General features: G+C 52.1%; 1 protein-coding gene across 5 annotated transcripts in view; it reads left to right on the top strand.

Annotated features, from left to right (window-relative positions):
• mtor (mechanistic target of rapamycin kinase) overlaps positions 1 to 23,349 on the top strand; it is a 106,167-nt gene that overhangs the window by 12,879 nt on the left and 69,939 nt on the right. For all 5 annotated transcript variants that reach the window (XR_009709717.1, XM_061256952.1, XM_061256953.1 and 2 more), the window contains exons 19-28: positions 2,738 to 2,988; positions 4,516 to 4,602; positions 7,206 to 7,373; positions 9,959 to 10,071; positions 12,260 to 12,422; positions 13,347 to 13,439; positions 14,677 to 14,823; positions 17,532 to 17,674; positions 18,704 to 18,866; positions 19,992 to 20,137. Coding sequence is in view for 4 of the 5 variants with exons in the window: in XM_061256952.1 (XP_061112936.1) it covers positions 2,738 to 2,988; positions 4,516 to 4,602; positions 7,206 to 7,373; positions 9,959 to 10,071; positions 12,260 to 12,422; positions 13,347 to 13,439; positions 14,677 to 14,823; positions 17,532 to 17,674; positions 18,704 to 18,866; positions 19,992 to 20,137 (1,474 nt within the window). In the remaining variant the exon portion in view is untranslated. The remainder of the gene's footprint in view (positions 1 to 2,737; positions 2,989 to 4,515; positions 4,603 to 7,205; positions 7,374 to 9,958; positions 10,072 to 12,259; positions 12,423 to 13,346; positions 13,440 to 14,676; positions 14,824 to 17,531; positions 17,675 to 18,703; positions 18,867 to 19,991; positions 20,138 to 23,349) is intronic.

Genomic DNA, 23,349 nt, shown 5'->3' with positions numbered 1-23,349 from the left:
CCGGTAGGTGTGAGGGCGGGGGAGGGGAGTGGAGCTGTTGTCCTCAGAGACTGGAGGGGTGGAAATGGAGACCCTCGGTTTTCGCCCCAAACCCCCCCCTGCACCTCTCGCCCCAGAGCCCTGCTCCATGGCTCTCCCTGTGAGCTCAGTGGCTCTCCTGTGCGCTCCGTGGCTCTCCCCGCTTGCTCAGTGGCTCTCCCCGCTTGCTCAGTGGCTCTCCCCGCTTGCTCAGTGGCTCTCCCCGCTTGCTCAGTGGCTCTCCCTGCGCACTCTGTGGCTCTCCCTGCGCGCTCAGTGGCTCTCCCTGCGTGCTCAGTGGCTCTCCCTGCGTGCTCAGTGGCTCTCCCCGCGGGCTCCTGATGGCTTTAGCAGGCCGGCCGCAGTGGTGGCCAGGACAGGATGCGGAGGACTCTCCACGCCACGGTGTGCGGTTACCGTCGGGGTCAAGCGTCTGGTGCAGCAGCTGTCTGCTCCTCGTCGTGTGACCCGCGGCCCCTCCTGGGCCCCGCTCAGAACCAGAGAGAGTCTCCGTGACCCGTCACGTAATCCTGTATGGTCTGGGACCGGGGGCGTGACGCTGCTCTGAATCCACCGTGGGAGGCTTAGTGGCTCTTGGGTTTCACTCATTACTCTGACACTGAACGCCTCTGTGCTGGGCCTGCTTTGCTCTGTGTGCAGGAACAGGGCAGGGTACTGGCGGGCATCTCAGCCCATACCTGTAGTACAGGGAACGTGCTGGGACGCACCAGTGTTTATGAGAGAACAGCCAAATGTATCCGTCTGGGGGACAGGAAGCCCTTTCGGTGGAATCCGGGGGCCGGGGGGGCGTGTGGGACGGGGTGTGGGGGTTGGGGGTGCTGTACACTGGGTTTATGATTAAGCAGCGGAGTGGCGGTAACCAATCACAGCGCAGCACTCGCTGGCCATTTGCCCGGTGGGTACGAGCTGGGCTGTAAATCTCTCAGCGTTGGGGAAGCGCCGTCATCTCCCCTCCAGCCACAACCGACGTACACAAACCGCACGCGGGCGACAGCCAGCTCCCAGAATGCAGCTGGCTTCCCGCCAAAGGCCAGGTGGTCCGCAGTCGGTCTCTAGGGACGGCCGGGGTATCTGAGATCTGTTGCACGGCTGCCAAAAGCACAGAGGCTTGCGCGTGACTGCAGTCTGTGGCTCTCTGAGGCTGTCTGCTATTACAGATCGCCATGGAAACGTGCTTATCGCCGGGGAAACGTGCAGATCGGCGGGGAAACGTGCCGATCACCGGGGGAAACGTGCAGATCGGCGGGAAAACGTGCCGATCACCGGGGGAAACGTGCAGATCGGCGGGAAAACGTGCCGACCCCTCCCACATCGGTCTGGCCACTGCACGGCTGAGGACCTCTGTTCGTCCCAGGTTTTTATGGCTCCACACGGCCCGTATAAACTGTTTTTCTACGAGTGCAGAGTTGACTTTTCCCACCCGCGGGTTTTATTGGACGGTAACGTAATCGCGCGGCTGTTCCTGCAACGTTAGAGCACGTTCACACTTCGAGGAAGGCGTTTTGGTGGTGGTGTTGTGCACCGGTCTTCGGGTTTGGCTGTCCCGTCCCGCGTCTCCGTTCGGCCGGGTGCCCTGGGCCGTTCCTAAAAAACACCGAGTGAGCTCCTGGCCCGTCGGAGCGCACTCCTCCGGGTTCACGGCCCAGACGTGTGCTGGCTGCAGCAGGCGGGGTGCTGGGTCGGCCGTGATGGAGCCCAGCAGGAGAGCCGCTGGGTTCACCTGCCCACATCGGTGCAGGAAACGCACCCCTTCATCCGGAACACAGTGTTTCAGTGCTGCGGGGATGTGCGTTTGTGTCCGTGTGTGTGTGTGTGTACGTGCTCGCGTGCACGTGCGTCTGCGTGTTTGTTTGTGTTACCGTCGAAAACACTGTGTGATGTGACCGCCAAACGCTGTTTAGCAGTTTCTCGTAGAGCATAGTAAAACATTAGTTCATTTCGTTGGCAAGGCCCGTATAGTGATCATTGACACATGAGAGAGAAATTAAAAACAGCAGGGGCAGCTGCGCTTTCTGGCCCCGCTCTTTAGTGGGTCAGTGCGGGGAAATGCCGTAATCACTGTAACCTCATCCACGAAAGCACCACTGGACTCTGTTCATGATGGAGATGTGATCCATTTCCTGCCAAAGACCTCTTCAACATGGAGCAAGGGCTTCATGCGCATATGCACATGCTATTACAGGAGCAAGGCATCTTATTAAAAAATGATTCATTCACAAAAAATTATCTGTATAAATCTTATTTAAGAAGGTGGCTCAGTGTCTCCTGGTTGTGTGTGTGTGTGTGTGTGTGTGTGTGTGTGTGTGTGTGTGTGTGTGTGTGGGAACTGACTGATGGTGCATTCGAGCAGGGTAAGGTGGCGGTTGTCTGTTGGTGGAAGTGGTGTAACATGGAGGGGTGTGTGTGGAAGTGGTGTAAGATGGCGGTTGAGTGAGTGAGTGAGTGAGTGAGTGAGTGAGTGAGTGAGTGAGTGAGTGAGTGAGTGAGTGAGTGAGTGAGTGAGTGAGTGAGTGAGTGAGTGAGTGAGTGAGTGAGTGAGTGAGTGAGTGAGTGAGTGAGTGAGTGAGTGAGTGAGTGAGTGAGTGAGTGAGTGAGTGAGTGAGTGCGTGCGTGCGTGAGTGAGTGAGAGCGCGTGTGAGTGTGAGCGCGTGTGTGAGAGAGAGAGAGAGACTGACCCGCAGTGCCCTGGTCTCTGCAGCGGACTACAGCACCAGTGAGATGCTGGTGAACATGGGGAACCTGCCGCTGGACGAGTTCTACCCGGCGGTGGCCATCGTCACCCTCATGCGCATCCTGCGCGACCCCTCGCTCTCCAACCACCACACCATGGTGGTGCAGGCCGTCACCTTCATCTTCAAGTCCCTGGGGCTGAAGTGCGTGCAGTTCCTGCCCCAGGTCATGCCCACCTTCCTCAACGTCATCCGCGTCTGCGATGCCAACATCCGGGAGGTACGCCAACCCAGGGCCCTCCTGCGTTTTCAACTGGGCTGGATCGATTTGAGTTGAATCCGGTTCTGCCCTTGCGCCTGACCTGGAACAAAGATGTGATTCAAATACCTTTCTACACTTTACTGAGCTTGTCTGGTGTATTGGAACCTACGAAGTACGCTCAAAAAGTGTGGGTGAGATTATTTGACCACAGAAAGGTATTTGAATCCAAAACAATTACGTATTTGTCCCAGGTCTAAATTGCAGAGTACAGGCACCCAGGACAACAAAAGGTGCTTTTGCTACTGACGAGTAACATATGAAGTGCGTGGTGCAATGTGTATTGCAAGGTAGTGACAACCAAATGCAGTGAATAAAGACATGAGGAAAGAACGGAATAGAAATATAACATACAATATAAATTAGTATAAATGAATAAATATGTGCATGATCCAGTCAACAATAATGTTTTCCCCTGTGAGCAGTGGTTGTGGTAGCGTGCTGTGCTCGTTTAAATGCCTCCTGCTGTGTGTATTTAACATGTGCCCTCGTGAGCAGTCTTAAGGATTTATACATATGGTTCATCTGTAAAATATTTAATATTGCTGCTGGAGATTATGAAATGGAAAAGAATAGCTGCTCAGAAAAATATCTGATAAAAACCACATTAGATCGCAATTATATGCAATGACTTTTACAGTGTGCTTTTTAGGTGCACTTTTAAATGGCTTGGGTTTATTACCTCTAATCACCCCGGTTATACAAATAAAATATGCTCATTACAGGTCATTTCAGAAGGTTTTTAAATAAGCTTGACATTAGGTCATGAAGAAAAAAGGCCATTTTATAAATTGGTTTTCCAATATTTGGAACGGAGAATTTAGTCCAAGTCGTCTGAAGTGCCCTCTGACTCTTACGTTCTCTCATTTAGAACCGAAACCCTTGTTATTTAATATTGTACGAAATACACACGGGATAATCTCTGTCTCGAAAAACAGTCTGTCAAAAGGAAGACGTCAGCATGTGATATTCGAGCCGTTGAAAAGCGAATCTAGTTTCAGCAGGTATGTGTGACGGCCACCTCCGTCGATAGCCAGGCGCTGTGGAAATAACGCTTGGTCCTGCACTTCAATGGACGGATTCATACTTTTGTGGGTTTGTGCCGACTTTGTCTGAACAAGCTTTTTGTTCACCAAAGATTGGCGGTGCATTTTCTAAAACCACATTTTCAGTTTTATATTGATAGGCTTAAGCCCTGGCGCACACAGTCCACCCAGTAGTTCCTTTTATCTCAGTTCATTTCCTGGTCATAGCAGACAGTGTAAATGTGTGAAATTACAGTTGGAATTGACTGTGGCAGGGGTCTATTTGGATTAGCTATGGAGCTTAGAGGTCTGAGGGATTGATACCTGATTGAATTTTGTAAATGCACGTAAGCATTCGGGCTGTTTTGGTTTCACCTCTCCCGTTCCCTCCCTCTCTCCCTCCCACTCTCTCCCTCTCTCTCCCTCTCTCTCCCTCTCTCTCTCTTTCTCTCCCTCCCTCCAGTTTCTCTTCCAGCAGTTGGGGATGCTGGTGTGCTTTGTGAAGATCCACATCAGGCCCTACATGGACGACATCTTCACCCTCATCAGAGTGAGTACTGGTGCCCCGCGCGGACCTCTCTGTCTCCCCCTGCTGGACAGGAGCTGCACCGCACTCTCCCCTCTCTCGTAGCCCTCGAACAGAACCTCGGCGATGGCAGCCTCGATCATCACGCCTGGCCTGCGTTTATCAACGTGAGTCGGCCTGTCAGCGCCGAACGAGTCTGGAAAAGTCCGCAGTGTGCAGTTTTATCAGCCTGTGTGCCCGCGTGTTTGGATTTAAGGCGTCATTTCAAGGAATCCGCCTTTCTGACGGGTGTACGGAGAATAATAAATGTTTTATTTGAGTGTAGCTTGTCAGCAGCAACCCACTGGAGGAAATAAAAAAATAATAAAGTTGGACCGTTTGCTCTCTGAGCTCTCAATTTATGATGAGAAATCCGATGAAAGGCAGGAGAGCACAACGGGCCCTTTCTTCTGTCGCGCGCCCACTCCACTCCCCGCGTTCCAGAGAAGGATCCGGAATAGCCATCCAGCGCTGTGGTCATGGCGTTAAACCGCGCTGGCGGTTCCCCTAGGAGGTCCGGTCCAGTCCCAGAGCGGGAAAGCAGAGGACACGCTCCGGCCAATGACCTCACGGCCCAACGCTGTGTGAGAGGGCCGCTTATTTCACCGCCATTTCCCTCCCCCGCCGTCTGCTCTCAGCTCTGAGGCGTCTGCTCTCAGCTCTGCCCTCAACTCTGAGGCGTCTGCTCTCAGCTCTGCAGATATGAAGTCGCCCCCTAGTGGTACCTATATTTTTTGTAAAAAACCCTATTTTTCCATTAGACTCCGTTCATTGTTGACAGCAAAATGAACAATATGTCTAGTCATATACTGATGTTCACTCTATGCTTTATTATTGTTATTGTTATTTTCATTATTTTCTCCAAGGTCTGGATTTTTCCCCCCTAGCCCACAGGCGATTCACTCATTTCCCAAACAATGCTCTGACGCAATGATCTTTGCGGCCCCGTTTGGCAGCCGCCCCGTTTGGCAGCTGCCCCAGCGTGTGTCACTGGTCCGTCCCTCGTGGCATGGCATTTACCCTGCGTTGTCTTCGCTGTGCATGTGAACACGGACACGCGTGACCAAGCCCAGTGAGCGAACGTGCTTCCCCGCTGGTTTCTATTAGCGTCGCTGTCTCTATGTATTATCCCCTCCGCGGCTCCCGATCGCAGCGTTTGAAAGCGGTAGCGTTTGAAAGCGGTGGCGTTTGAAAGCGGTGGCGTTTGAAAGCGGTGGCGTTTGAAAGCGGTGGCGTTTGAGGCGCCGATAAGCCCCTCTCCGGGCTCGGGGCGCTGTGGGGGTCAGCGGAACCGCTCAGACCGCGGTCCCACACGCGTCTTCCTGTCGTCATGTGGGCTTCTCCAGGCGTCCGGCCCCGAACGCTGGGGTGCGGGTCGAGCGATCTGGCCGCTCCCGGAGGCGCCTCCTAAAAACCCTGTGATGGGGACCGTCTGTCTGGACGCACGGGAATGTAGGTCACTGGCTCCTCCTGCCGCGGGCAGGAATGCGCCTTTTCCGTAAAAACACACTCGGTGTGCCGCGGGGTGCTCTAGTCTTTGGGGTGTATGTATAAGGGAATATATATTATTGTGTGATTGAGTATGATATGAGTATGTTATCAGTGTGCTGTATGAATGGAAAATGGACTGGTTTTATACAGTGCTTTACAATTGATGCCTCTCATTCACCCATTCACACACACACTCACACACACACACACACACACACACACTCAGACACCGACAGCGATAGGCTGCCATGCAAGGTACCAATCAGCTGCATGGTGCACTTGTCTGTGGTGGGGGGATATATAAGGATATATCACACGTGGGGTGGTTCTGGGTGAATGAGTATGATATGAGTTTGACGTCATTGTGCTGTGGGGTGCTCTAGTTCTTGGTTGAGGACATATAAGGATATATTTGAGGTGGTTCTGTGTGAATGAGTATGTTATGAGTTTGACGTCATTGTGCTGTGGGGTGCTCTAGTCTTCGGTTGAGGATATATAAGGATATTCTTGTGGTGGTTCTGTGTGAATGAGTATGATATGAGTGTGATGTAATGCAGTCTCTCCCTGTCTCTCTGGGCCACTCCTCAGCTGTGCTGGCCTGTGTAAATCTGTCTGGAGGCTCAGGGGAACCCTTCAGGGAGGGTGTGGGTCGTTATGTGCACCTCACTCACTTTGATCCCGCAGGCAGCTGTCCCTGAGGGGCCCGGGGGTCATATTGGGGCATGGACGCTGATTGATGAAGGTGGAGACGGTTTCTCCTTGCTGGGAGTGGAAGCTCTTAGGCCTGATCGTGACTCAACGCTTGCACATTCCTTACATACACGCACACACACACACGCGCAGGCATCCACTCACAGACACGCACACGCACACACGCACACACGCAGGCATACTCTCACAGACACACACACCCACATGCACGCACACACACACAGAGTGATGACAGCATCACACGGCTCAGCGGACCGCTCGTTGGGTTCAGGAGACGGGGCGGTGTGATGTAATGTCGGTGAGGTAATGTGCGGATCGTTCCGGGCTCCCCCCGGGAGTGCCGTGCAGTGGGGCGTATCTCTGACGCGCGGTCTGTGTTTCCTCAGGAGTACTGGACCCCGAACAACCCCATGCAGAACACCATCATCCTGCTGATGGAGCAGATCGTGGTGGCGCTGGGCGGGGAGTTCAAGCTCTACCTGCCGCAGCTGATCCCCCACATGCTGCGGGTCTTCATGCACGACAACAGCACCGGCCGCACCGTCACCATCAAGGTGAGGGACGCACTGCTGCCCCCTGCTGGGTCAGCACGCACCAACACTGGGTCAGCACACACCTTCGCTGGGTCAGCACACACCAACGCTGGGTCAGTACACACCTCCGCTGGGTCAGTACGCACCTCCGGTGGGTCAGTCAGCACACACCTTCGCTGGGTCAGTCAGAACACCATTGTACGGCTTCGCTGGGTCAGCCCGAGACGTCTGTTGGGGCAGCCTGTATTGCTCCAGGGGGATTGTTTAGTCTAATAAACTGTAGGTCACTTTGGATAAAAGCGTCAGCTAAATGACTGTAATGTACTGGGATCCAATCATCGCCCTCCCAACGCTGCTCCCCAAGGATTGTGCATTAATAGGGTGGACCAATGGAGTGCTAGTCCTGGTGAAAGTTGGTTTGGGGTTATTGCCTGTTGCCACTTGCCACGGTGTTGTGGAAACACTCAGCATGATATCAGGCTAATTCCGTCACCATTACACACTCCGTTTCCGTGAGAAGGCTGGAAACTGAAAACAGGCGAAGTCCCTCGTTCTCATTAGGCTGTCCGCGTACCCCTTGCCAAGCGCGAGTTCCTCCAAGTTCATTTAGCATTTTTTCCGCTGATCTATTCTCCGCCGGTTTCTGATTTGCAGGTGACCAAGGAAAATTCATTCAGGCTGTCAGATTTTCCTTTGTTTGTCAGCGTACTTTACATACACAAGCTATTAGGCCTGGTTCAGGATGTTGTGGTCGGGCAACCGACATGGCAGGGAGCAGGAAGCTTCCTGCTTGCACACTGACTCCAGGAGCAGCGGATACTCGCTTAGTGTTGCAGGACTGGAGTATTACTCACCTCCTCAGGGAACAGGCTTTTTTTACCACCGAAGAGATTATGTCATGATATCCTCCCGTCTGTCCGCGACGGACATATGTGGAAAGGTAATGGCTGGGTTGCCGTTAAATTTTGTGTACACATTCCTGTTTGGTAGATGTAGACGGCTATTGATGTTGGTGACCCCCTGACCTTTCCTCTAACGCCACCTTCACGCCAAACTTTCAAATTGTGATGAATGTACAGTGAGCACTTTCTTAGGTATTTATTGGGCTTTTTTTTTTTTGGTTATTGGTCTTCTGCTGCTGTAGCCTATCTGCTTAGAGGTTTAACTCCTTGTGTGTTCAGAGAACATACATTACTGTAATGTGTGGTTATTTGCATTGCTGCCACCTTCCTGTCACCTTTGACCAGCATTTAGTTGCTGCCACATTATTGCCTGATTAGATATTTGCATTAACAAGCTGGTGTACGGGTCTACCTAATAAAGTGCTCACTGAGTGGAACTGGAAAAGTAATGGCTGAATTGCCATGAAATCTGCTGTGCATGTTAATGTTCCCAAGAGGAGGAAATCTGTTGATTTTAGTGATTCTCTGACCTTTCCTCTAGTGCCACTGTCAAGCCATCCAGTCATTACTTTTACTGGAAACAGTCATGACTGGATTGGCAAGATGTTTTCTGCACACATTCATGTGAGGCGTGATTGTTGTGCTTTGGCACAATTCTGCGCTCTACTCTGTGATTTCATTCTAGTTAAGTATGATGCGCCCTTCTGCCGAAAGTTCTTGGCAGTTTGAGACTGCTGGGAATTTCTCTGATGAATTTCTGACCGGAAAACCCCATCATTGTTGATAACAGGAAAACTACCATTTATAGTGTGTGTCAAATGTAGGGACAGGTCCATTTGTAATGGAGGAAAATGCACCGCCAGGAGACTGATTTAACTTCAAACACTTTTTTAAAGATTAAGCCAAATTGTATTTTCACCTTTTTTTTTTTTGCTTGGCCACGGATGAATTTATATTTTGATGAAATCTTTTTAATAAATGCCAAGAGCCTCTACAAAAATGTCTTAAAATGTTTGAATTTTTTTATGAATCCAACTTCAAAGAGCGGTCAGAAAGTCAGTGTCTCGCAACTCTTCTGTGGGGAATAGCCGGACTGCGTGCGGGTAAAATATCTCAGGTTCTGATCCGGCAGCCCGGCAGACCAACACTCGGCCCTTCTCAGGCATCTGATACACGGATGAAACATTTCAACTTTTTCTATCAATTGAAGTAAAAATTCTTGCTTGGGGCCTTATCACTATCGCTGTGGCAACCGCACCGCTGGGTCTGAACGAAACGTCCGGGATGAGGGCGGACCGGGGGAAGCTGAGCTACCTTCCAGCCCTGCGTGCAGCCCCACTGCAGAGAACATCAGCACGTGTCGGTGGTGCTGCTTATGCAATGCTTCTCCTTTACGATCCCGCTTCACGTGAGCTGCTGCTGCTGCCTCGCTGAGCCGTGTCCGTTACTCCGGGGTGGGGGGGGGGGGGGTCTCGTGCTGCTGTCAGTGAACTCACACCAGGAAAAGACCAGGGCAGTGGTCCCCATGGGGACAGCCCCACCTGTGCAGTTCATTAGAGAGAGAGAGACCGTGTGCTGTGTGTGTGATACACACACGTGCCTGTGTCTGACCCATTCTCTTTCCCCCTCTCTCCCTCTCTCTCTCTCTCTCTCCCCCTCTCCCTCTCCCTCTCCCTCTCCCTCTCCCTCTCTATCTGCCCTCAGCTCCTGAATGCGATTCAGCTGTTTGGTGCAAACCTGGATGATTACCTCCACCTGCTGCTGCCCCCTATTGTGAAACTGTTTGATGCTCCGGATGTGCCTCTGCAGGCCCGCAAGTCAGTAACCAACACACTGACATACACACTTACATACACAAACACACACACTGACATACACACTTACACACAAACACACACACTGACATACACACTCACATACACAAACACACACACACACACACACACACACTCACATACACACTTACATACACACATATACACACTCTGACAAACACACACACACACACACACACACTGACATACACACTTACATACACAAACACACACACTGACATACACACTTACATACACAAACACACACACTGACATACACACTTACACACAAACACACACACTGACATACACACTTACACACACAAACACACACACACACACACACACACACACTGACATACACACTTACATACACACATATACACACTCTGACAAACACACACACACACACACACACTGACATACACTGACATACACACTGACACACACACACACACTGACATACACATACACACACACACACACTCACTCACATACACACTTACATATACACACACACTGACATACACACATACATACACAAACACACACACTGACATACACACTCACATACACAAACACACACACTCACTCACATACACACTTACATATACACACACACACACACACACTGACATACACACATATACACACACACACACACTGACATGCACACTGACACACACACACACTCATACCCACTGACATATACACTTACATACACACACACACACACTGACATACACACTGACACACACACACACTGACATACACACACACACACACACACTCACATACACACTTACATATACACACACACACTGACATACACACTTGCATATATACACACACACACACACGCACACACACTCACACTCATACACACTCACATACACACTCACATACACACACACACACACACACTCACACATACACACACACACTTACATATACACACACCCACACACACACACACACACACACACACTCACATATACACACACTCTCACACACTCACACACACACACACACACACGCACCCACTCTCACATGCGCACACACACACACACACACACACACACTCACACACACACACACACTCGTCTGGTTGCTTCCCATGTTGTGGGCCCTGCAGCCCTTCTACCTTTTATCTGTATTCACTCACACATTCAGAGCTGCTCCCTGCTGCCCCCCTGTGGCTGTGTTTATAGCACGCAGGCATTTGGATATCCACAAATCTGGCCTGAGTTCTCTTCACTGACCTTTCAAATGTACTTTAGTCAAAATAATGACTGGGCGGAGGGGCTCTGTTGTTTTTTAATATGAGTACTGTGGGCACTGTACCTCTGCTCAGTTTAAATACACAGACCCAAAATCCAGTGAGGGTGGGGTAGTATCAAAGCTGTCAGGTAGCCACAGCCGTAATCTTAGCACAAGAGCTTCATTTGTCCTCGTGCGACTCGACACATTGAGGAAATTGACAGGGGAGCGGGGACGTTAGGGTCTTTTGCGCATATTTTCTGGGGTCGGCCCCCGCGAAATGGCCGCTTTCATGTCAAGTCATTGGGCAGACGCTTTCAGCGCTGCGCCAAACGGACTCACGCGCGGGGAGCCCGGCCGGGGCCCGGCACAGGCCCGCGATTGTGCCGGCTCCTGGCAGGACGCTGTGTGTGTGTGTGGCGGGGATCGCGCCGGGGTTGCGGGGGCTGATCTCGGGGGGGGGGGGGTGACACCGGCCACTGGTCTGCCGCTGCAGAGGATCAGACCGATCGGGTTCCTAACGAGGGGACCGGGCCTCCCCGCTTTCTGCCAGCTCCGATCGGTCGCGCCGGCCTCCTGGCAAAAACATATCAAGACGCGACCCGTCCTGTGGAGGAGTTGCGTAATCCTCGCGCGTGGGGCTCCTCTTGAAAACACGTTTAAGTAGCGGAGAGGGAAAAAACCCTCTATGAGGTAAAGGAGGTTTGAGGTGTTACGAGGTGTTTGGGCTGACGGGACGTCTCGTTTCTGTCGGCGCGCCTCTCCTGAGTCACCTCCTGCCCTCCAGGAGCCTTTTCACACCTCCTTTAAGGGGAAAATATCCGCTCGGCGAAGACGGAAAACACCGGCGGGGACAGAGCGCTCCAGTGCTCCGTGTGCCATGAGCACTGTCTGTGTGCCACTGAGTTTCTCTGTGTTTTTGTGCCCGCAGGGTTTCCTTGGAGACGCTGGACAAGCTGACGGAGTCCCTGGACTTCACAGACTACGCGTCGCGGATCATCCACCCCATCGTGCGCACGCTGGACGGCACCCCGGAGCTGCGCATCACCTCCATGGACACGCTGTCCTCACTGGTCTTCCAGCTGGGCAAGAAGGTACCCCTGCCCACCACAGTGACCCTGCCCACCCCAGTGCCCCCGCCCACTATGTACCCCTGCCCACCCCAGTGACTCCTCCCACTATGTACCCCTGCCCACCCCAGTGACTCCACCCACTATGTACCCCTGCCCACCTCAGTGACCCCACCCACCTCAGTGACTCCTCCTGCACTGATAACCCTGTCCATCTCAGTGACTCCTCCCACGATGGTGACTCCTCCCACTGTTTTCACCCCGCCCACCCCAACGACTCCTCCCGCATTGATAGCCCCTCCCGTCCCGGTGACTCCTCCCAGCACAGTGATTCCTCTGGCTCTGATGACCCCGCCCACCCTAGTAGCCCCCCCCACCCCAGGGTCTCCAGCGCAGAGCCAGTGTAACCGGTCCAGTTTGCCCGTTTGCCCGTGGCTAGCCCGCGGCGGCGGCTGTTAGCAGAAGGCTGGCGATGACCTCACCTGACAGGGAGGCTCGCCTCCTGCTTCAGATCACACCATGTAATGATGTCATAAAAAAGTGCCAGTTGGGTGGTGATGCGGGTGGATGAGGTCACCCTGAGGCTCTCTCAGGCTCAGGAGCTTTCGATTAGGCCAGGCCGGGCCCTGATTGGCCGGGCCGCTCATTTGTGTGAGCGATGTGCTTAGATGGCTGTGTGCTTTTACAGCTCTGCTTCACCACATGAAAGCGGACTCCGGCAGTCCTAGTAAAAGTGTCTAACAGAAAGGCACACGCAGATGTGTGCGGGGAACGGGCGGATATCAATGGAGGCTGTAAAAGTGCTGCCTTTATTCCTGCTTCTCAGGACATGATCTTCATTCTTTAGTTCTTCTTTAAGTTTACAGTGGAGCACTGAGACGTATGAAATGTGTCATATGAATTATTGATTGTATTGACTCTGGTGGTGTGTTTATTCCCGTGTCTCAGTACCAGATCTTCATCCCCATGGTGAACAAAGTCATGCTGAAGCACAGGGTCAACCACCAGCGCTATGACGTCCTCATCTGCCGCATCGTCAAGGTCAGCCAGCGTTTATCCCAGCCACCCCCCACGCCCACTCCCACGCCCACGCCCAGCCCGTCTTTATTCCCTTTACACACCGCCATGCAGCCTTTAAGGGTGGCTGATTTCACAGGGAGTCATGAAAACAGAACGAAAACCGTTTTGGCCAGTTTGGAAGAAATCTGACCTTTTTAAAAGGACATAAAGGGGAGAGTCCTGCAAAACAGTGTGACACAGTCGATGATGATAATTATACATTATATTTAAAATGCTTTTCACAACATCCAAAGACACTTTACAACAGGAGACAATGGCACAAATTCGCTAAAATAAAATAAAATAAATGACTCATTAAGCACAAACATATTGGCGGAAATGGCTGCACTCTGTTGGACCGCGCGGGTCCAGTGATAGCCAGCTCTGCGCCTCATTTACAGGACTGAGTCGTCCTGTTGGGCCTGTCCTGGCCCCTCGCACCCACACGCATCAATTCAAGAGAATAACGAATAAACGGAAAAAAATGAGGTCACCAAATAGGCCCCAGATGAAACGCTGGTTGCAACAATCGGCCTGTTGTGTGCAGGTGCGAGATTCCACTTCCTCCCGTTGAGTCAGGCACTTCCTGTGCCGACACACGGTCTCCTCTCGTGAGGAGACAATCAGGCCCGCTGTCTGCCGCACACGGTACTTCCTATTGACACTACGTCTCCAGAGTAAACCTATCTGTGTTTACAGGAAGTCTCCCACTGTCATACACCCACTATCTCCCTGGTACATGTAACACAAAAGAAAAAGATGCAGGCACATTAGTGGACTGTGTGTGTGTGTGTGTGTGTGTGTGTGTGTGTGTGTGTGTGTGTGTGTGTGTGTGTGTGTGTGTGTGTGTGTGTGTGTGTGTGTGTGTGTGTGTGTGTGTGTGTGTGTGTGTGTGTGTGTGTGTGTGTGTGTACATTGTGTTTGGAAGCTGTGCAACAATGTCGATGTTTGACTGTGTGTGAATATGATGCTATAGAGTGTAGAGTATGTGTTCATATGTGTTTGTGACAGTGTGTGGATGTCTGTGTGCTTGTGTGTGTGTGGATGTCTGTGTGTGTGCGTGCGTGCGTGCGTGCGTGCGAGTGTGTGTGTGTGTGTGTGTGTGAGTGTGTGAGTGTGTGCGTGCGTGCGTGCGTGCGTGCGTGCGTGTGAGTGCGCGTGTGTGACTGTACATACATGTGTCTGTGTGTCTCACCGTGTCTTGCTGCGTCTCTCTCAGGGGTACACGCTGGCTGAAGAGGAGGAGGACCCCCTGATCTTCCAGCACCGGCAGCTGCGTGGTAACCAGGGCGACGCGCTGGTCAGCGGGCCGGTGGAGTCAGGGCCCATGAAGAAGCTGCACGTCAGCACCTCGGCCCTGCAGAAGGTCTGAACCCCCCAAACCTACACCCTGACCCCCCAAACCTACACCTACCCTAACCCAACACCCACCCTGACCCCCCAAACCTACACCTACCCTAACCCAACACCCACCCTGACCCCCCAAACCTACACCCATAAACCCCCAAAACCTACACTTACCCTAAAACAACACCCACCCTGACCCCCCAAACCTACACCCATATACCCCCCAAACCTACACCCTGACCCCCCAAACCTACACCTACCCTAACCCAACACCCACCCTGACCCCCCAAACCTACACCTACCCTAACCCAACACCCACCCTGACCCCCCAAAACCTACACCTACCCTAACCCAACACCCACCCTGACCCCCCAAACATACACCCATCCTAACCCCCCTAAACCTGCACCCATACACCCCCAAAACCTACACCTACCCTAACCCAACACCCACCCTGACCCCCAAACCTACACCCACGCTCACCCCCCAAGCCATGCACCCACCCTGACCCCCCAAACCTATGCCCACGCTAACCCCCCTAACCATGCACCCATACACCCCCTCCCCTCAGCACCTTGGCCCTGCAGAAGGTCTGAACCCCTGTAATGATCTGCCTAAACATCCCTCCCTGGTTGCATGCTAGCCCAGTAAACACACTCAGTGGTCAGCGTGGGCCCTGTGCAGTGTGGGCTCGGTGGAAAGTGGGAACACGGCGCTCTACCGCAGCCCGTAACCACGGCAACAGCGAAACACAAGAAATACAACAGAAATGCATAGTGACAAGAACAGAGCAGACCGTTCAACCAAGTAGGCTTGTCATTGGAGTCTGTGGAGCACAGATCTGCTCAGCCATTTTGTGTGTGTGTGTATGAGTGGGTGTGCGCGTGCATGTGTGCGTGCGTGTGTGTGTGTGTGTGTGTGTGTATGTGTATGAGTGGGTGTGCGCGTGCGTGCGTGTGTGTGTGTGTGTGTGTGTGTGCGCGTGCGCGTGCGTGCGTGTGTGTGCGTGTGCGCGTGCGTGTGTGTGTGTGTGTGCTGTGCACATGCATATGTACATGTGAATTTGAGAGTGTGTGTGTGTGTGTGTGTGTGTGTGTGTGAGACGGCAGGCCTCTCTTCTTCAGAAGAGCAGGTATGCCACCGGTGTGGCCGCGCGCTGAGTCCCTGCTCCAGTCGGGGCTTGTCTCTGGAGGCGTTGCCCCCGGTGATTGCCGGTGTCCGTGGCTGTTGTGCATTCTCTTCACAGGTGTCCTGATCCGGCAGCGCGGTGCGCATTGTTTGACGGGGTAAAGGGCATCATCAGCGGCTAAGCGTGCGTTTGGGACCGCCCAGACCCCCGGGGCCCTGTCCTCTGCACCACCTGCGGCTCTCCTCGGTGTTATTACGGCCGTCCGCTGTGTGTTTTCAGGCTTAGCCTAAGCACTAGTGAGGAAGACATTCCTTCCAGAAAGATCTGGCCTGATTGTGATGCTGGTCAGAGCTCACAAAAGCCCTGGGGGAATCGCCTGTCTGTTTAGGGTAAACGTGCCTGCCTCTCTGTGTGCCCCCCCCCCCTTCCAAAAAAACTATAGTACAAACAAAAAAAACTAAAAACAGGGCTGCTTTTCTTTTGACCAGTTCAGATTCCGCTATGCTGGATAAAAGTACCCAATAAAATTGCCTTGAAATTGGAAATACAGGTGAGGAAAGTGAATTGAAAAAACTGTAACGCAAAAAACCACAAATTACAAGAGTGGTATGCAGAAGAGCCTCTCTGAACACATAATGTGTCAAACCTCCAAGTGGATATCCTACAGCAGCAGAAGTCTAAAAAAAGTCTAATAAATACCTAATAAAGTGCTCACTTAGTATACATTTATCCATAAAAGTATACGTTATACTGTAAGTTCGTAAGGAAGTGTTAATGTGCTCCATGAAAACATGGCTTTTTTATGTTGGGTGGAATTTTTTCAACCTTTGCTGAACTGATTAAATCTTTTTAAACACTGATTGATATTTTTGGACAGATCTTGCACTAGGGAAAATTTTCCTGTTTGTTAAAGGCTTGTGTAATCCGGTATGTGAAGTCAGGAATGCTAAACAAACGGAAGCAAAGCCTTTGAATTATCCAGCCGTTTTTATTTGTGCTGGCAGTGACGTTTTGCGAAAATCCTGCCAAGGCAATTAAGCTGGAAACTAGCGGAGGTCTTTTGTAGGGTGTGAAGAGTGAGTGTTTCAGGTTGTGGGTTTACGGGCGGTTGTGTTCCGTCTGGCTGTGTGTCGTTAATGGCGGTGTGTGTTACAGTCTCGGGAGGATCCAGGGCCTCCTAAATCTGTCTGAGTGGGGCTGGCCCTGTGGTGAACGCCTGTGTGCCCTGACGAGAGGGCCTGGAGGGGTCTGCTTCCAGCGCTGTCTGCCCCCCCTCACTGCCTCCCCTCTGCACCTCCTCATCTTCCTCCTCCTGTTCCTCCTCCTGTTCCTCACTCCTGGTTTTGTTCTGATCTCATTTGTGTGCGTACAGTCACTGGTTTTGTTGTTTTCATGGTCACGGTCGTGTGAGTACAGTTACTGGTTTTGTTGTGCTCATTCCAGACTGTTTGCCTCTGGCCGGCATTTATATTGCCGTCCCACTCGACTTCACTAGCCCAGGCACTCTCATTCACACACTTTCATTTCTCTCCTCTTTTCTTCCCCCTCTCCTCCTCTCTCATGGGGGGCCTCGTGTGACCGCTCCTGTCTCTCCGCAGGCCTGGGGTGCGGCCAGGAAAGTGTCGAAGGACGACTGGCTGGAGTGGCTGAGGCGCCTGAGCGTAGTGCTGCTGAAGGAGTCCTCCTCCCCCGCCCTGCGCTCCTGCTGGTCCCTCGCCCAGACCTACATCCCATTGGCCAGGTAACCCGCCCGTCAAACCACTCCCCCAATCCAGCTCCACGCTGTCCTCCTCCCCCGCCCTTCGCTCCTGCTGGTCCCTCGCCCAGACTTACATCCCATTGGCCAGGTGACCCGCCCGTCAAACCACTGCCCTGCCCCCGCTCCACATCGTGGCAGCTGAATGGTCCATTCAGGGTGGATGCGATAACTGGTCCTCGAAGTGTTGTGAACCAGGTTTATCACAGCGGTTCTTGTTTCACGATAGTGTCTCTGATGGGAATCGTCGTCGCCAAGGTAACCTGCTTCTTTTTCAGAACCGTTTTATTAACCTGGAAGGTGAGCAGCTCCACCCGGTTAGTGCTTGTGACGGAGTGCGATCGGAGAAACAGGCCGGGTCGGGCCCAAATCACATCCACATGTTTATGAGCAGTCTGACTGGAAGGGCCCAGGCAGGCGGGGCCTTACCCAGAATGCCCTGGGAGAAGGGTTCACTCTCTGATCATCGTGGTCTGGGATCAGCGGCAGGTGGTCCGGGAGCTGAGCCACACGAGCCCCCATTCCCATGAGTCAGGCCCGGTCTGTGAGCGATTCCGCAGAACCGCTGGATCAGACTGCGTATTACTGTACGAGATACAGTAAAGATAATTGACTCGTATAATACCGGGCATGAATGTAATAATTTGGCGACTCTTTGAAGTCGGAGCGGCAGTCTTTTAGGGGCACGGTTGTTTTTCAGTCTCTCTGAAGCCCTTCAGACCCACACGCCCCCCTTATGGAGGCCTGGTCGGTTACGGCCTCTCCCACCTGACCACCATGTGGGACACGGCTCATACGAATCCAATTCACCCCCTCCTCACTCATCTGAACATGTGTGCTGTTCAGAGACGGCCCCGGGATTAGAATGCCCGTTGATTTAATGTTGAAAATAGTCTCAGGCACCATTCGTTTTCCGCGTTCTGAAAGCTCAGGTTTTTTGGGGGTCTGAATTTGAGTCTGTGAGCTGGGTGACCTCACTTCCTCCTCCCTCCCCCTCCCCGGGGGGTGTCGCAGGGACCTGTTCAACGCAGCGTTCCTGTCGTGCTGGTCGGAGCTGAGCGAGGATCAGCAGGACGAGCTGATCCGCAGCATCGAGCTGGCCCTCATCTCGCAGGACATCGCCGAGGTGACCCAGACGCTGCTCAACCTGGCCGAGTTCATGGAGCACAGCGACAAGGTGCTACGAGTCGACCTCTGTCTGTCTCTCTCTCTCCCTCCCTCAACCGCTCTCGCTTTTTATCGCCCCTCTCTGTCTCTCTCTCTCTCGTAAACACGCACACCTCCTTTTCTCACACACACACACAGACAGACACAGATATATACACACGCACGCACACACAGAGAAACACACATACATACACACACACACACACACACACACAGCAATGGACCAATACACCACATTTCACTCACAGTGACAGTAAACCATACTCCTGTGACCATTTTCTTCTTCATCATGTGTCTGCTACAGCAGGTGTAGAACTATATCTCACACACACACACACACACACACACACACACACACCAGTCCCGGTGTGGTCCCCACTGTGCTGTAATCATTCTCGTGTGTCACACACGGCGTGAGGCAGCCCTGTGAAGACCTGGCCTTTCACAGGCCCTGTGAATGACTTCAGGAGCTTGAGAGAGCACTCCTTTCTGAAACCTTATTCCACTGCTGTGAGATTATCTAACACCAGCCCTCCGTTCAGACTGCGATATCACTCAAGTTGCCTGTGAAAAATATTCGTAACACGGAGGAATGGGTTAGATAGATTTTTTAAATCTACCACAGCCACCAAAACAAAGAATGATTGATTGACATGATGAGAAAAAAAAAAAAAAGACTGGCTCCTCACAGTGATGTGTTCTTCTTCTCGACTGAGGCCCAGGCACTTGTTAACCTGCGGCTGCCTCACCCCCAAACCGCCACCCCTCCTGGCAGCGTTTCACACGGGAAACACGCGAGACTGCTTTTGATTTGTGCGGACCCTAAATTCCTCCTCCTCGGAGTGGCACGGAGTGTACCGCAAGCCGGGGCCAGCCCGGGGAAGACTGACATTTTAATAACGCGCACTTCTGCAACATTAAATATTCGTCAGGAAACAAGGCGCTTTTGTTTGTACATGGATGACTTGAAAACACGCAGCACTGCTCCGGCGTCTTCCAAGAACAGCACGGGAAGGATTGCGGTCGCCTGCTTGCTTAGGCTAAACGAGCGAGGCGGTAAATTGCGGTCATGGAAAACTGTGAGTCGTTAAAACCATTTCATTTTTTTTTTGCTTTTCGTGTACGTTCCCCCCAGGGCCCGCTTCCTCTGAGGGACGACAACGGCATCGTGTTGCTAGGGGAACGGGCGGCAAAGTGCCGCGCCTACGCCAAGGCCCTGCACTACAAGGAGCTGGAGTTCCAGAAGGGTCCGTCGCCCCTCATCCTGGAGTCCCTCATCAGGTAAGGGGCGAGGCGGGGCGTGGGGCGGGGCGTGGGGCGGGGCTGGGGTCACATTTGGGGAGGAACTCAAACGTAGAGTGGAAAATGCAGCTGTCTGTCTGTCCGTTTCTGAGCCGCTTGAGTTGGTTTCACTGACCTTTCAGGAGGGGTTCATGCAGTAGTTTATGAAGAAGACATTGACCCACCAAGTTGCATATGTGGCTGTTTGACTTTTTTAGAACGGGGGTCTTGATTGAAGACCAAGATTAATTAACAAGGAGAAACCGATGCTGGCCCAGTTTGTTGCTGAGTTCCCAGGGACATAGTTTCCAGTGAACTGGGGCAGCCTATAACCTTGTGGCTAAGGTACATGACTGGGACCCGGAAGGTTACTGGTTCAAGCACCAGTGTAGCCACAGCTGTTTGGCCCTTGAGCAAGGCCCCACTTTGCTCCAGGCGAGCAGCCTGGTTCGCTGGAAGACACAGCGGCTCAGGGCCATGTTTTCTGTCATCTGTCTGCGTGTCTGCCCGGAATGACAAATACCGGACGTGTTAGCAGTCCAGACCACTTTTTGTCCCACCAGGAGCGGTGGAAACACTCAGTAATAGGGTTTCATAACCAAGGCACACTGGAATCTAAAGACTTTCACGTGCTTTCACATTCTCACGTTACCTCATCGGACTGTACGCTACATTACATTAAAGATATTTAGCTGATTCCTTTATCCAAAGCAACTTGCAGTTGATTAGAATAAGCTGGGGCCAGTCCCCCCATGGATCAATGTGGGGTTAATGGCCTTGCTCAACAGCTGCAGAGGTCTAAATGTGGCTGCAGTGTGGCTTAAACCACCGGCCTTCCAGCTCCCAGTCAAGCACTTTACAGGCTGCCCCACTGTAGATTGCCCATCTTGGGGTAATCTGAGCACATGCTGACAAACCACACGTGTGTGTGCATACACAGTATGTGCGTATGTGTGTGTGCATATGTATACAGTATGTGTGTATGTGTGTATGTGTGTGTGTGTGCGCATATGAAGTATGTACGTGTGTGTGTGTGTGTGCATGTGCGTGTGTGCGTGTGCGTGTGCGTGTGTGTGTGTGTGTGTGTGTGTGCGCGTGTGTGTGTGTGTGTGCGTGTGTGTGTGTGTGTGTGTGTGTGTGTGTGTGTGTGTGTGTGTGAGTGTGCGTGCGTGCGTGCGTGCGTGCGTGCGTGCGTGCGTGTGTGTGTGTGTGTGTGCGTGTGTGTGTGTGTGTGTATACGTGTATAGCCCTTCACAGCTGCCGCTCCGGAGCTTGTGGTCCACAGATCTCCATAAGCCTGATGGCACCGATGAGCACAGGCCTGACAGGAAGAGCACTGTTCAGCTCATGTGCCGGGAGACGGGCTCCAGCATCTCTGCTAATGGAAAATGGCCTCCAGTTCGGTCAGCCACGCCAGGGACAGATAATTGTTTGTTTTCTTCTTCTTTCTTCTTCTTATAAATTTAGACCCCTCCGCCCTTCGGCGGGGAAAGTGACATGCTTGTGGAAACCCCAGTCAGTGACATCACTCAATGCGTTGCAGACCCACCTTCTGCTCTGGCCTATGAGGCGGACGTTGGCACGAAACGGACCCCTCTTTGTTCTTTAATGGGGAACAGCGCGCGCCTCTTCCCGCATCGTTGTGGGGCGTGGCGTCCACCTCAGCGGCACGTGGGGGCGGGATGCGGCTGATGCTAATTCGCACGAGGGCCCCGAAGCCAAACTCTGCTCACAGGATCGGAGGTGGGGTTTTCTGACAGCCGGCTGCAGGGGCCACCGCCGTAAGAGGCTCAGTAGCAGCGTTTATGTGTTAAGTGGCGATTTCTACTGCATTTAATGACTTTAATGACTTCTTGCGGCATGTAATCGCTGGCATCGTGCCCAAGAAGATATGCCCGGGCGTGTTTGAAAGTGTTGTAAAAGTGCACATTAAAAATAATGGGCAGCTTGATATTACTCGCATATTGAGTGAGCCTCCTTGGGGCCTCACTGGCCCTTAGTGGCACTCATAAGACCCTCTATCCAAAGTAGCACCGCAGTTATGAGAGGTCCCAACAGATGGTGAGTCACCGTTTGCAGACATTTTGTTCCGGGCTTTTCAGTTTCAGTCTGATCCGTATGAACCCTCTGCCTTATAATGAGCTAACTGTCAAAAATAACACAGCATCCATCGAGAACTTTTCATAGGCCCCTCATCATCTCTGAGCAACAAAAACCGCCATATTTTTTTTTTTTTTACTGCATAAGAACGGCTACGTGACCGCTGAGTTAATCAGACTGGTCTTTTGGCGCAGACTCCCGTCTACCCCCCCCCCATCCCATCATCCCTTCTTTTCTGCGCCTTCATCCTTCTATTTTATATTGGTATAGCGGTATATTTTCCAGGTTTTCGATTGGGTGCTCACCCCCTTTCATCCGCAGCACGTCTCCCTGTCCCGTCCCCCCCCCCCCACCCCCACCCACCACATCCCGGGTCTGTTTTCAATCTCTCCGTACCCCTAAACGAGAGCCAGGGCCAGGCTGCTTTCAATCAGCCCATCTGGTTCTCACCTCTGTAGGATTTCCTCTCAAAGTCCCGGCTTTGGAGCGCGAGGCACAGACGGCTGGCTTCGGCCTGCCGTAATTAGGGCCGAGGTCTGTGTGAACTGCGGCGTGCACGATCAGAATCTCGCATACTTAGAGCTTCTAATTATCCGTGTATTGTTTAAATGTTGTTGTTATTGCCAGTGGATGAAGGCTGAGGCTTTTGCTGAAGGTAGTTTTGGTGAATTATTGTGTGGATGCATGATTTTGTGAAGTATTGCAAAAACCTCATGAAGGAATCTTATATGTATGACTGTTTCTCAGTTATGCATGTCGAGATTTACTTTTATGTGTGCTGCTGTAAGTCGTGGCTGTCTTTATCCAAGACCACTTGAATACCGGGCAATAAATCTGGCTGACGCAACACAGGCATATCATTTAGAAAAATGTAACAGGAATAAATTAGAGTGTCAGTTGAATGGAAATTAAATGGCATGTAATTTTTACTGTATTTAGTACAGTAGATCAGAAATTTCATAGCACCCTTTCTGTATTTCTGTTCTGTATTTATAACCTGGTGGTTTTGTCAAGGTGCCAGTTGAGTAAAATGGCTGAACTGTTGGTCTCAGAATGCAGTATGAAACGTTGGCTTGTTTTCTCCTTTATTTGGTGGCCATCTTGGATTTTCT

The sequence above is a fragment of the Conger conger genome, chromosome 10 (assembly GCF_963514075.1).
Source record: "Conger conger chromosome 10, fConCon1.1, whole genome shotgun sequence".
Lineage (NCBI taxonomy): Eukaryota > Metazoa > Chordata > Actinopteri > Anguilliformes > Congridae > Conger > Conger conger.
The sequence above is the reverse complement of the archived record's forward strand: the minus strand, read 5'-3'. Positions and strand labels throughout refer to the sequence as shown.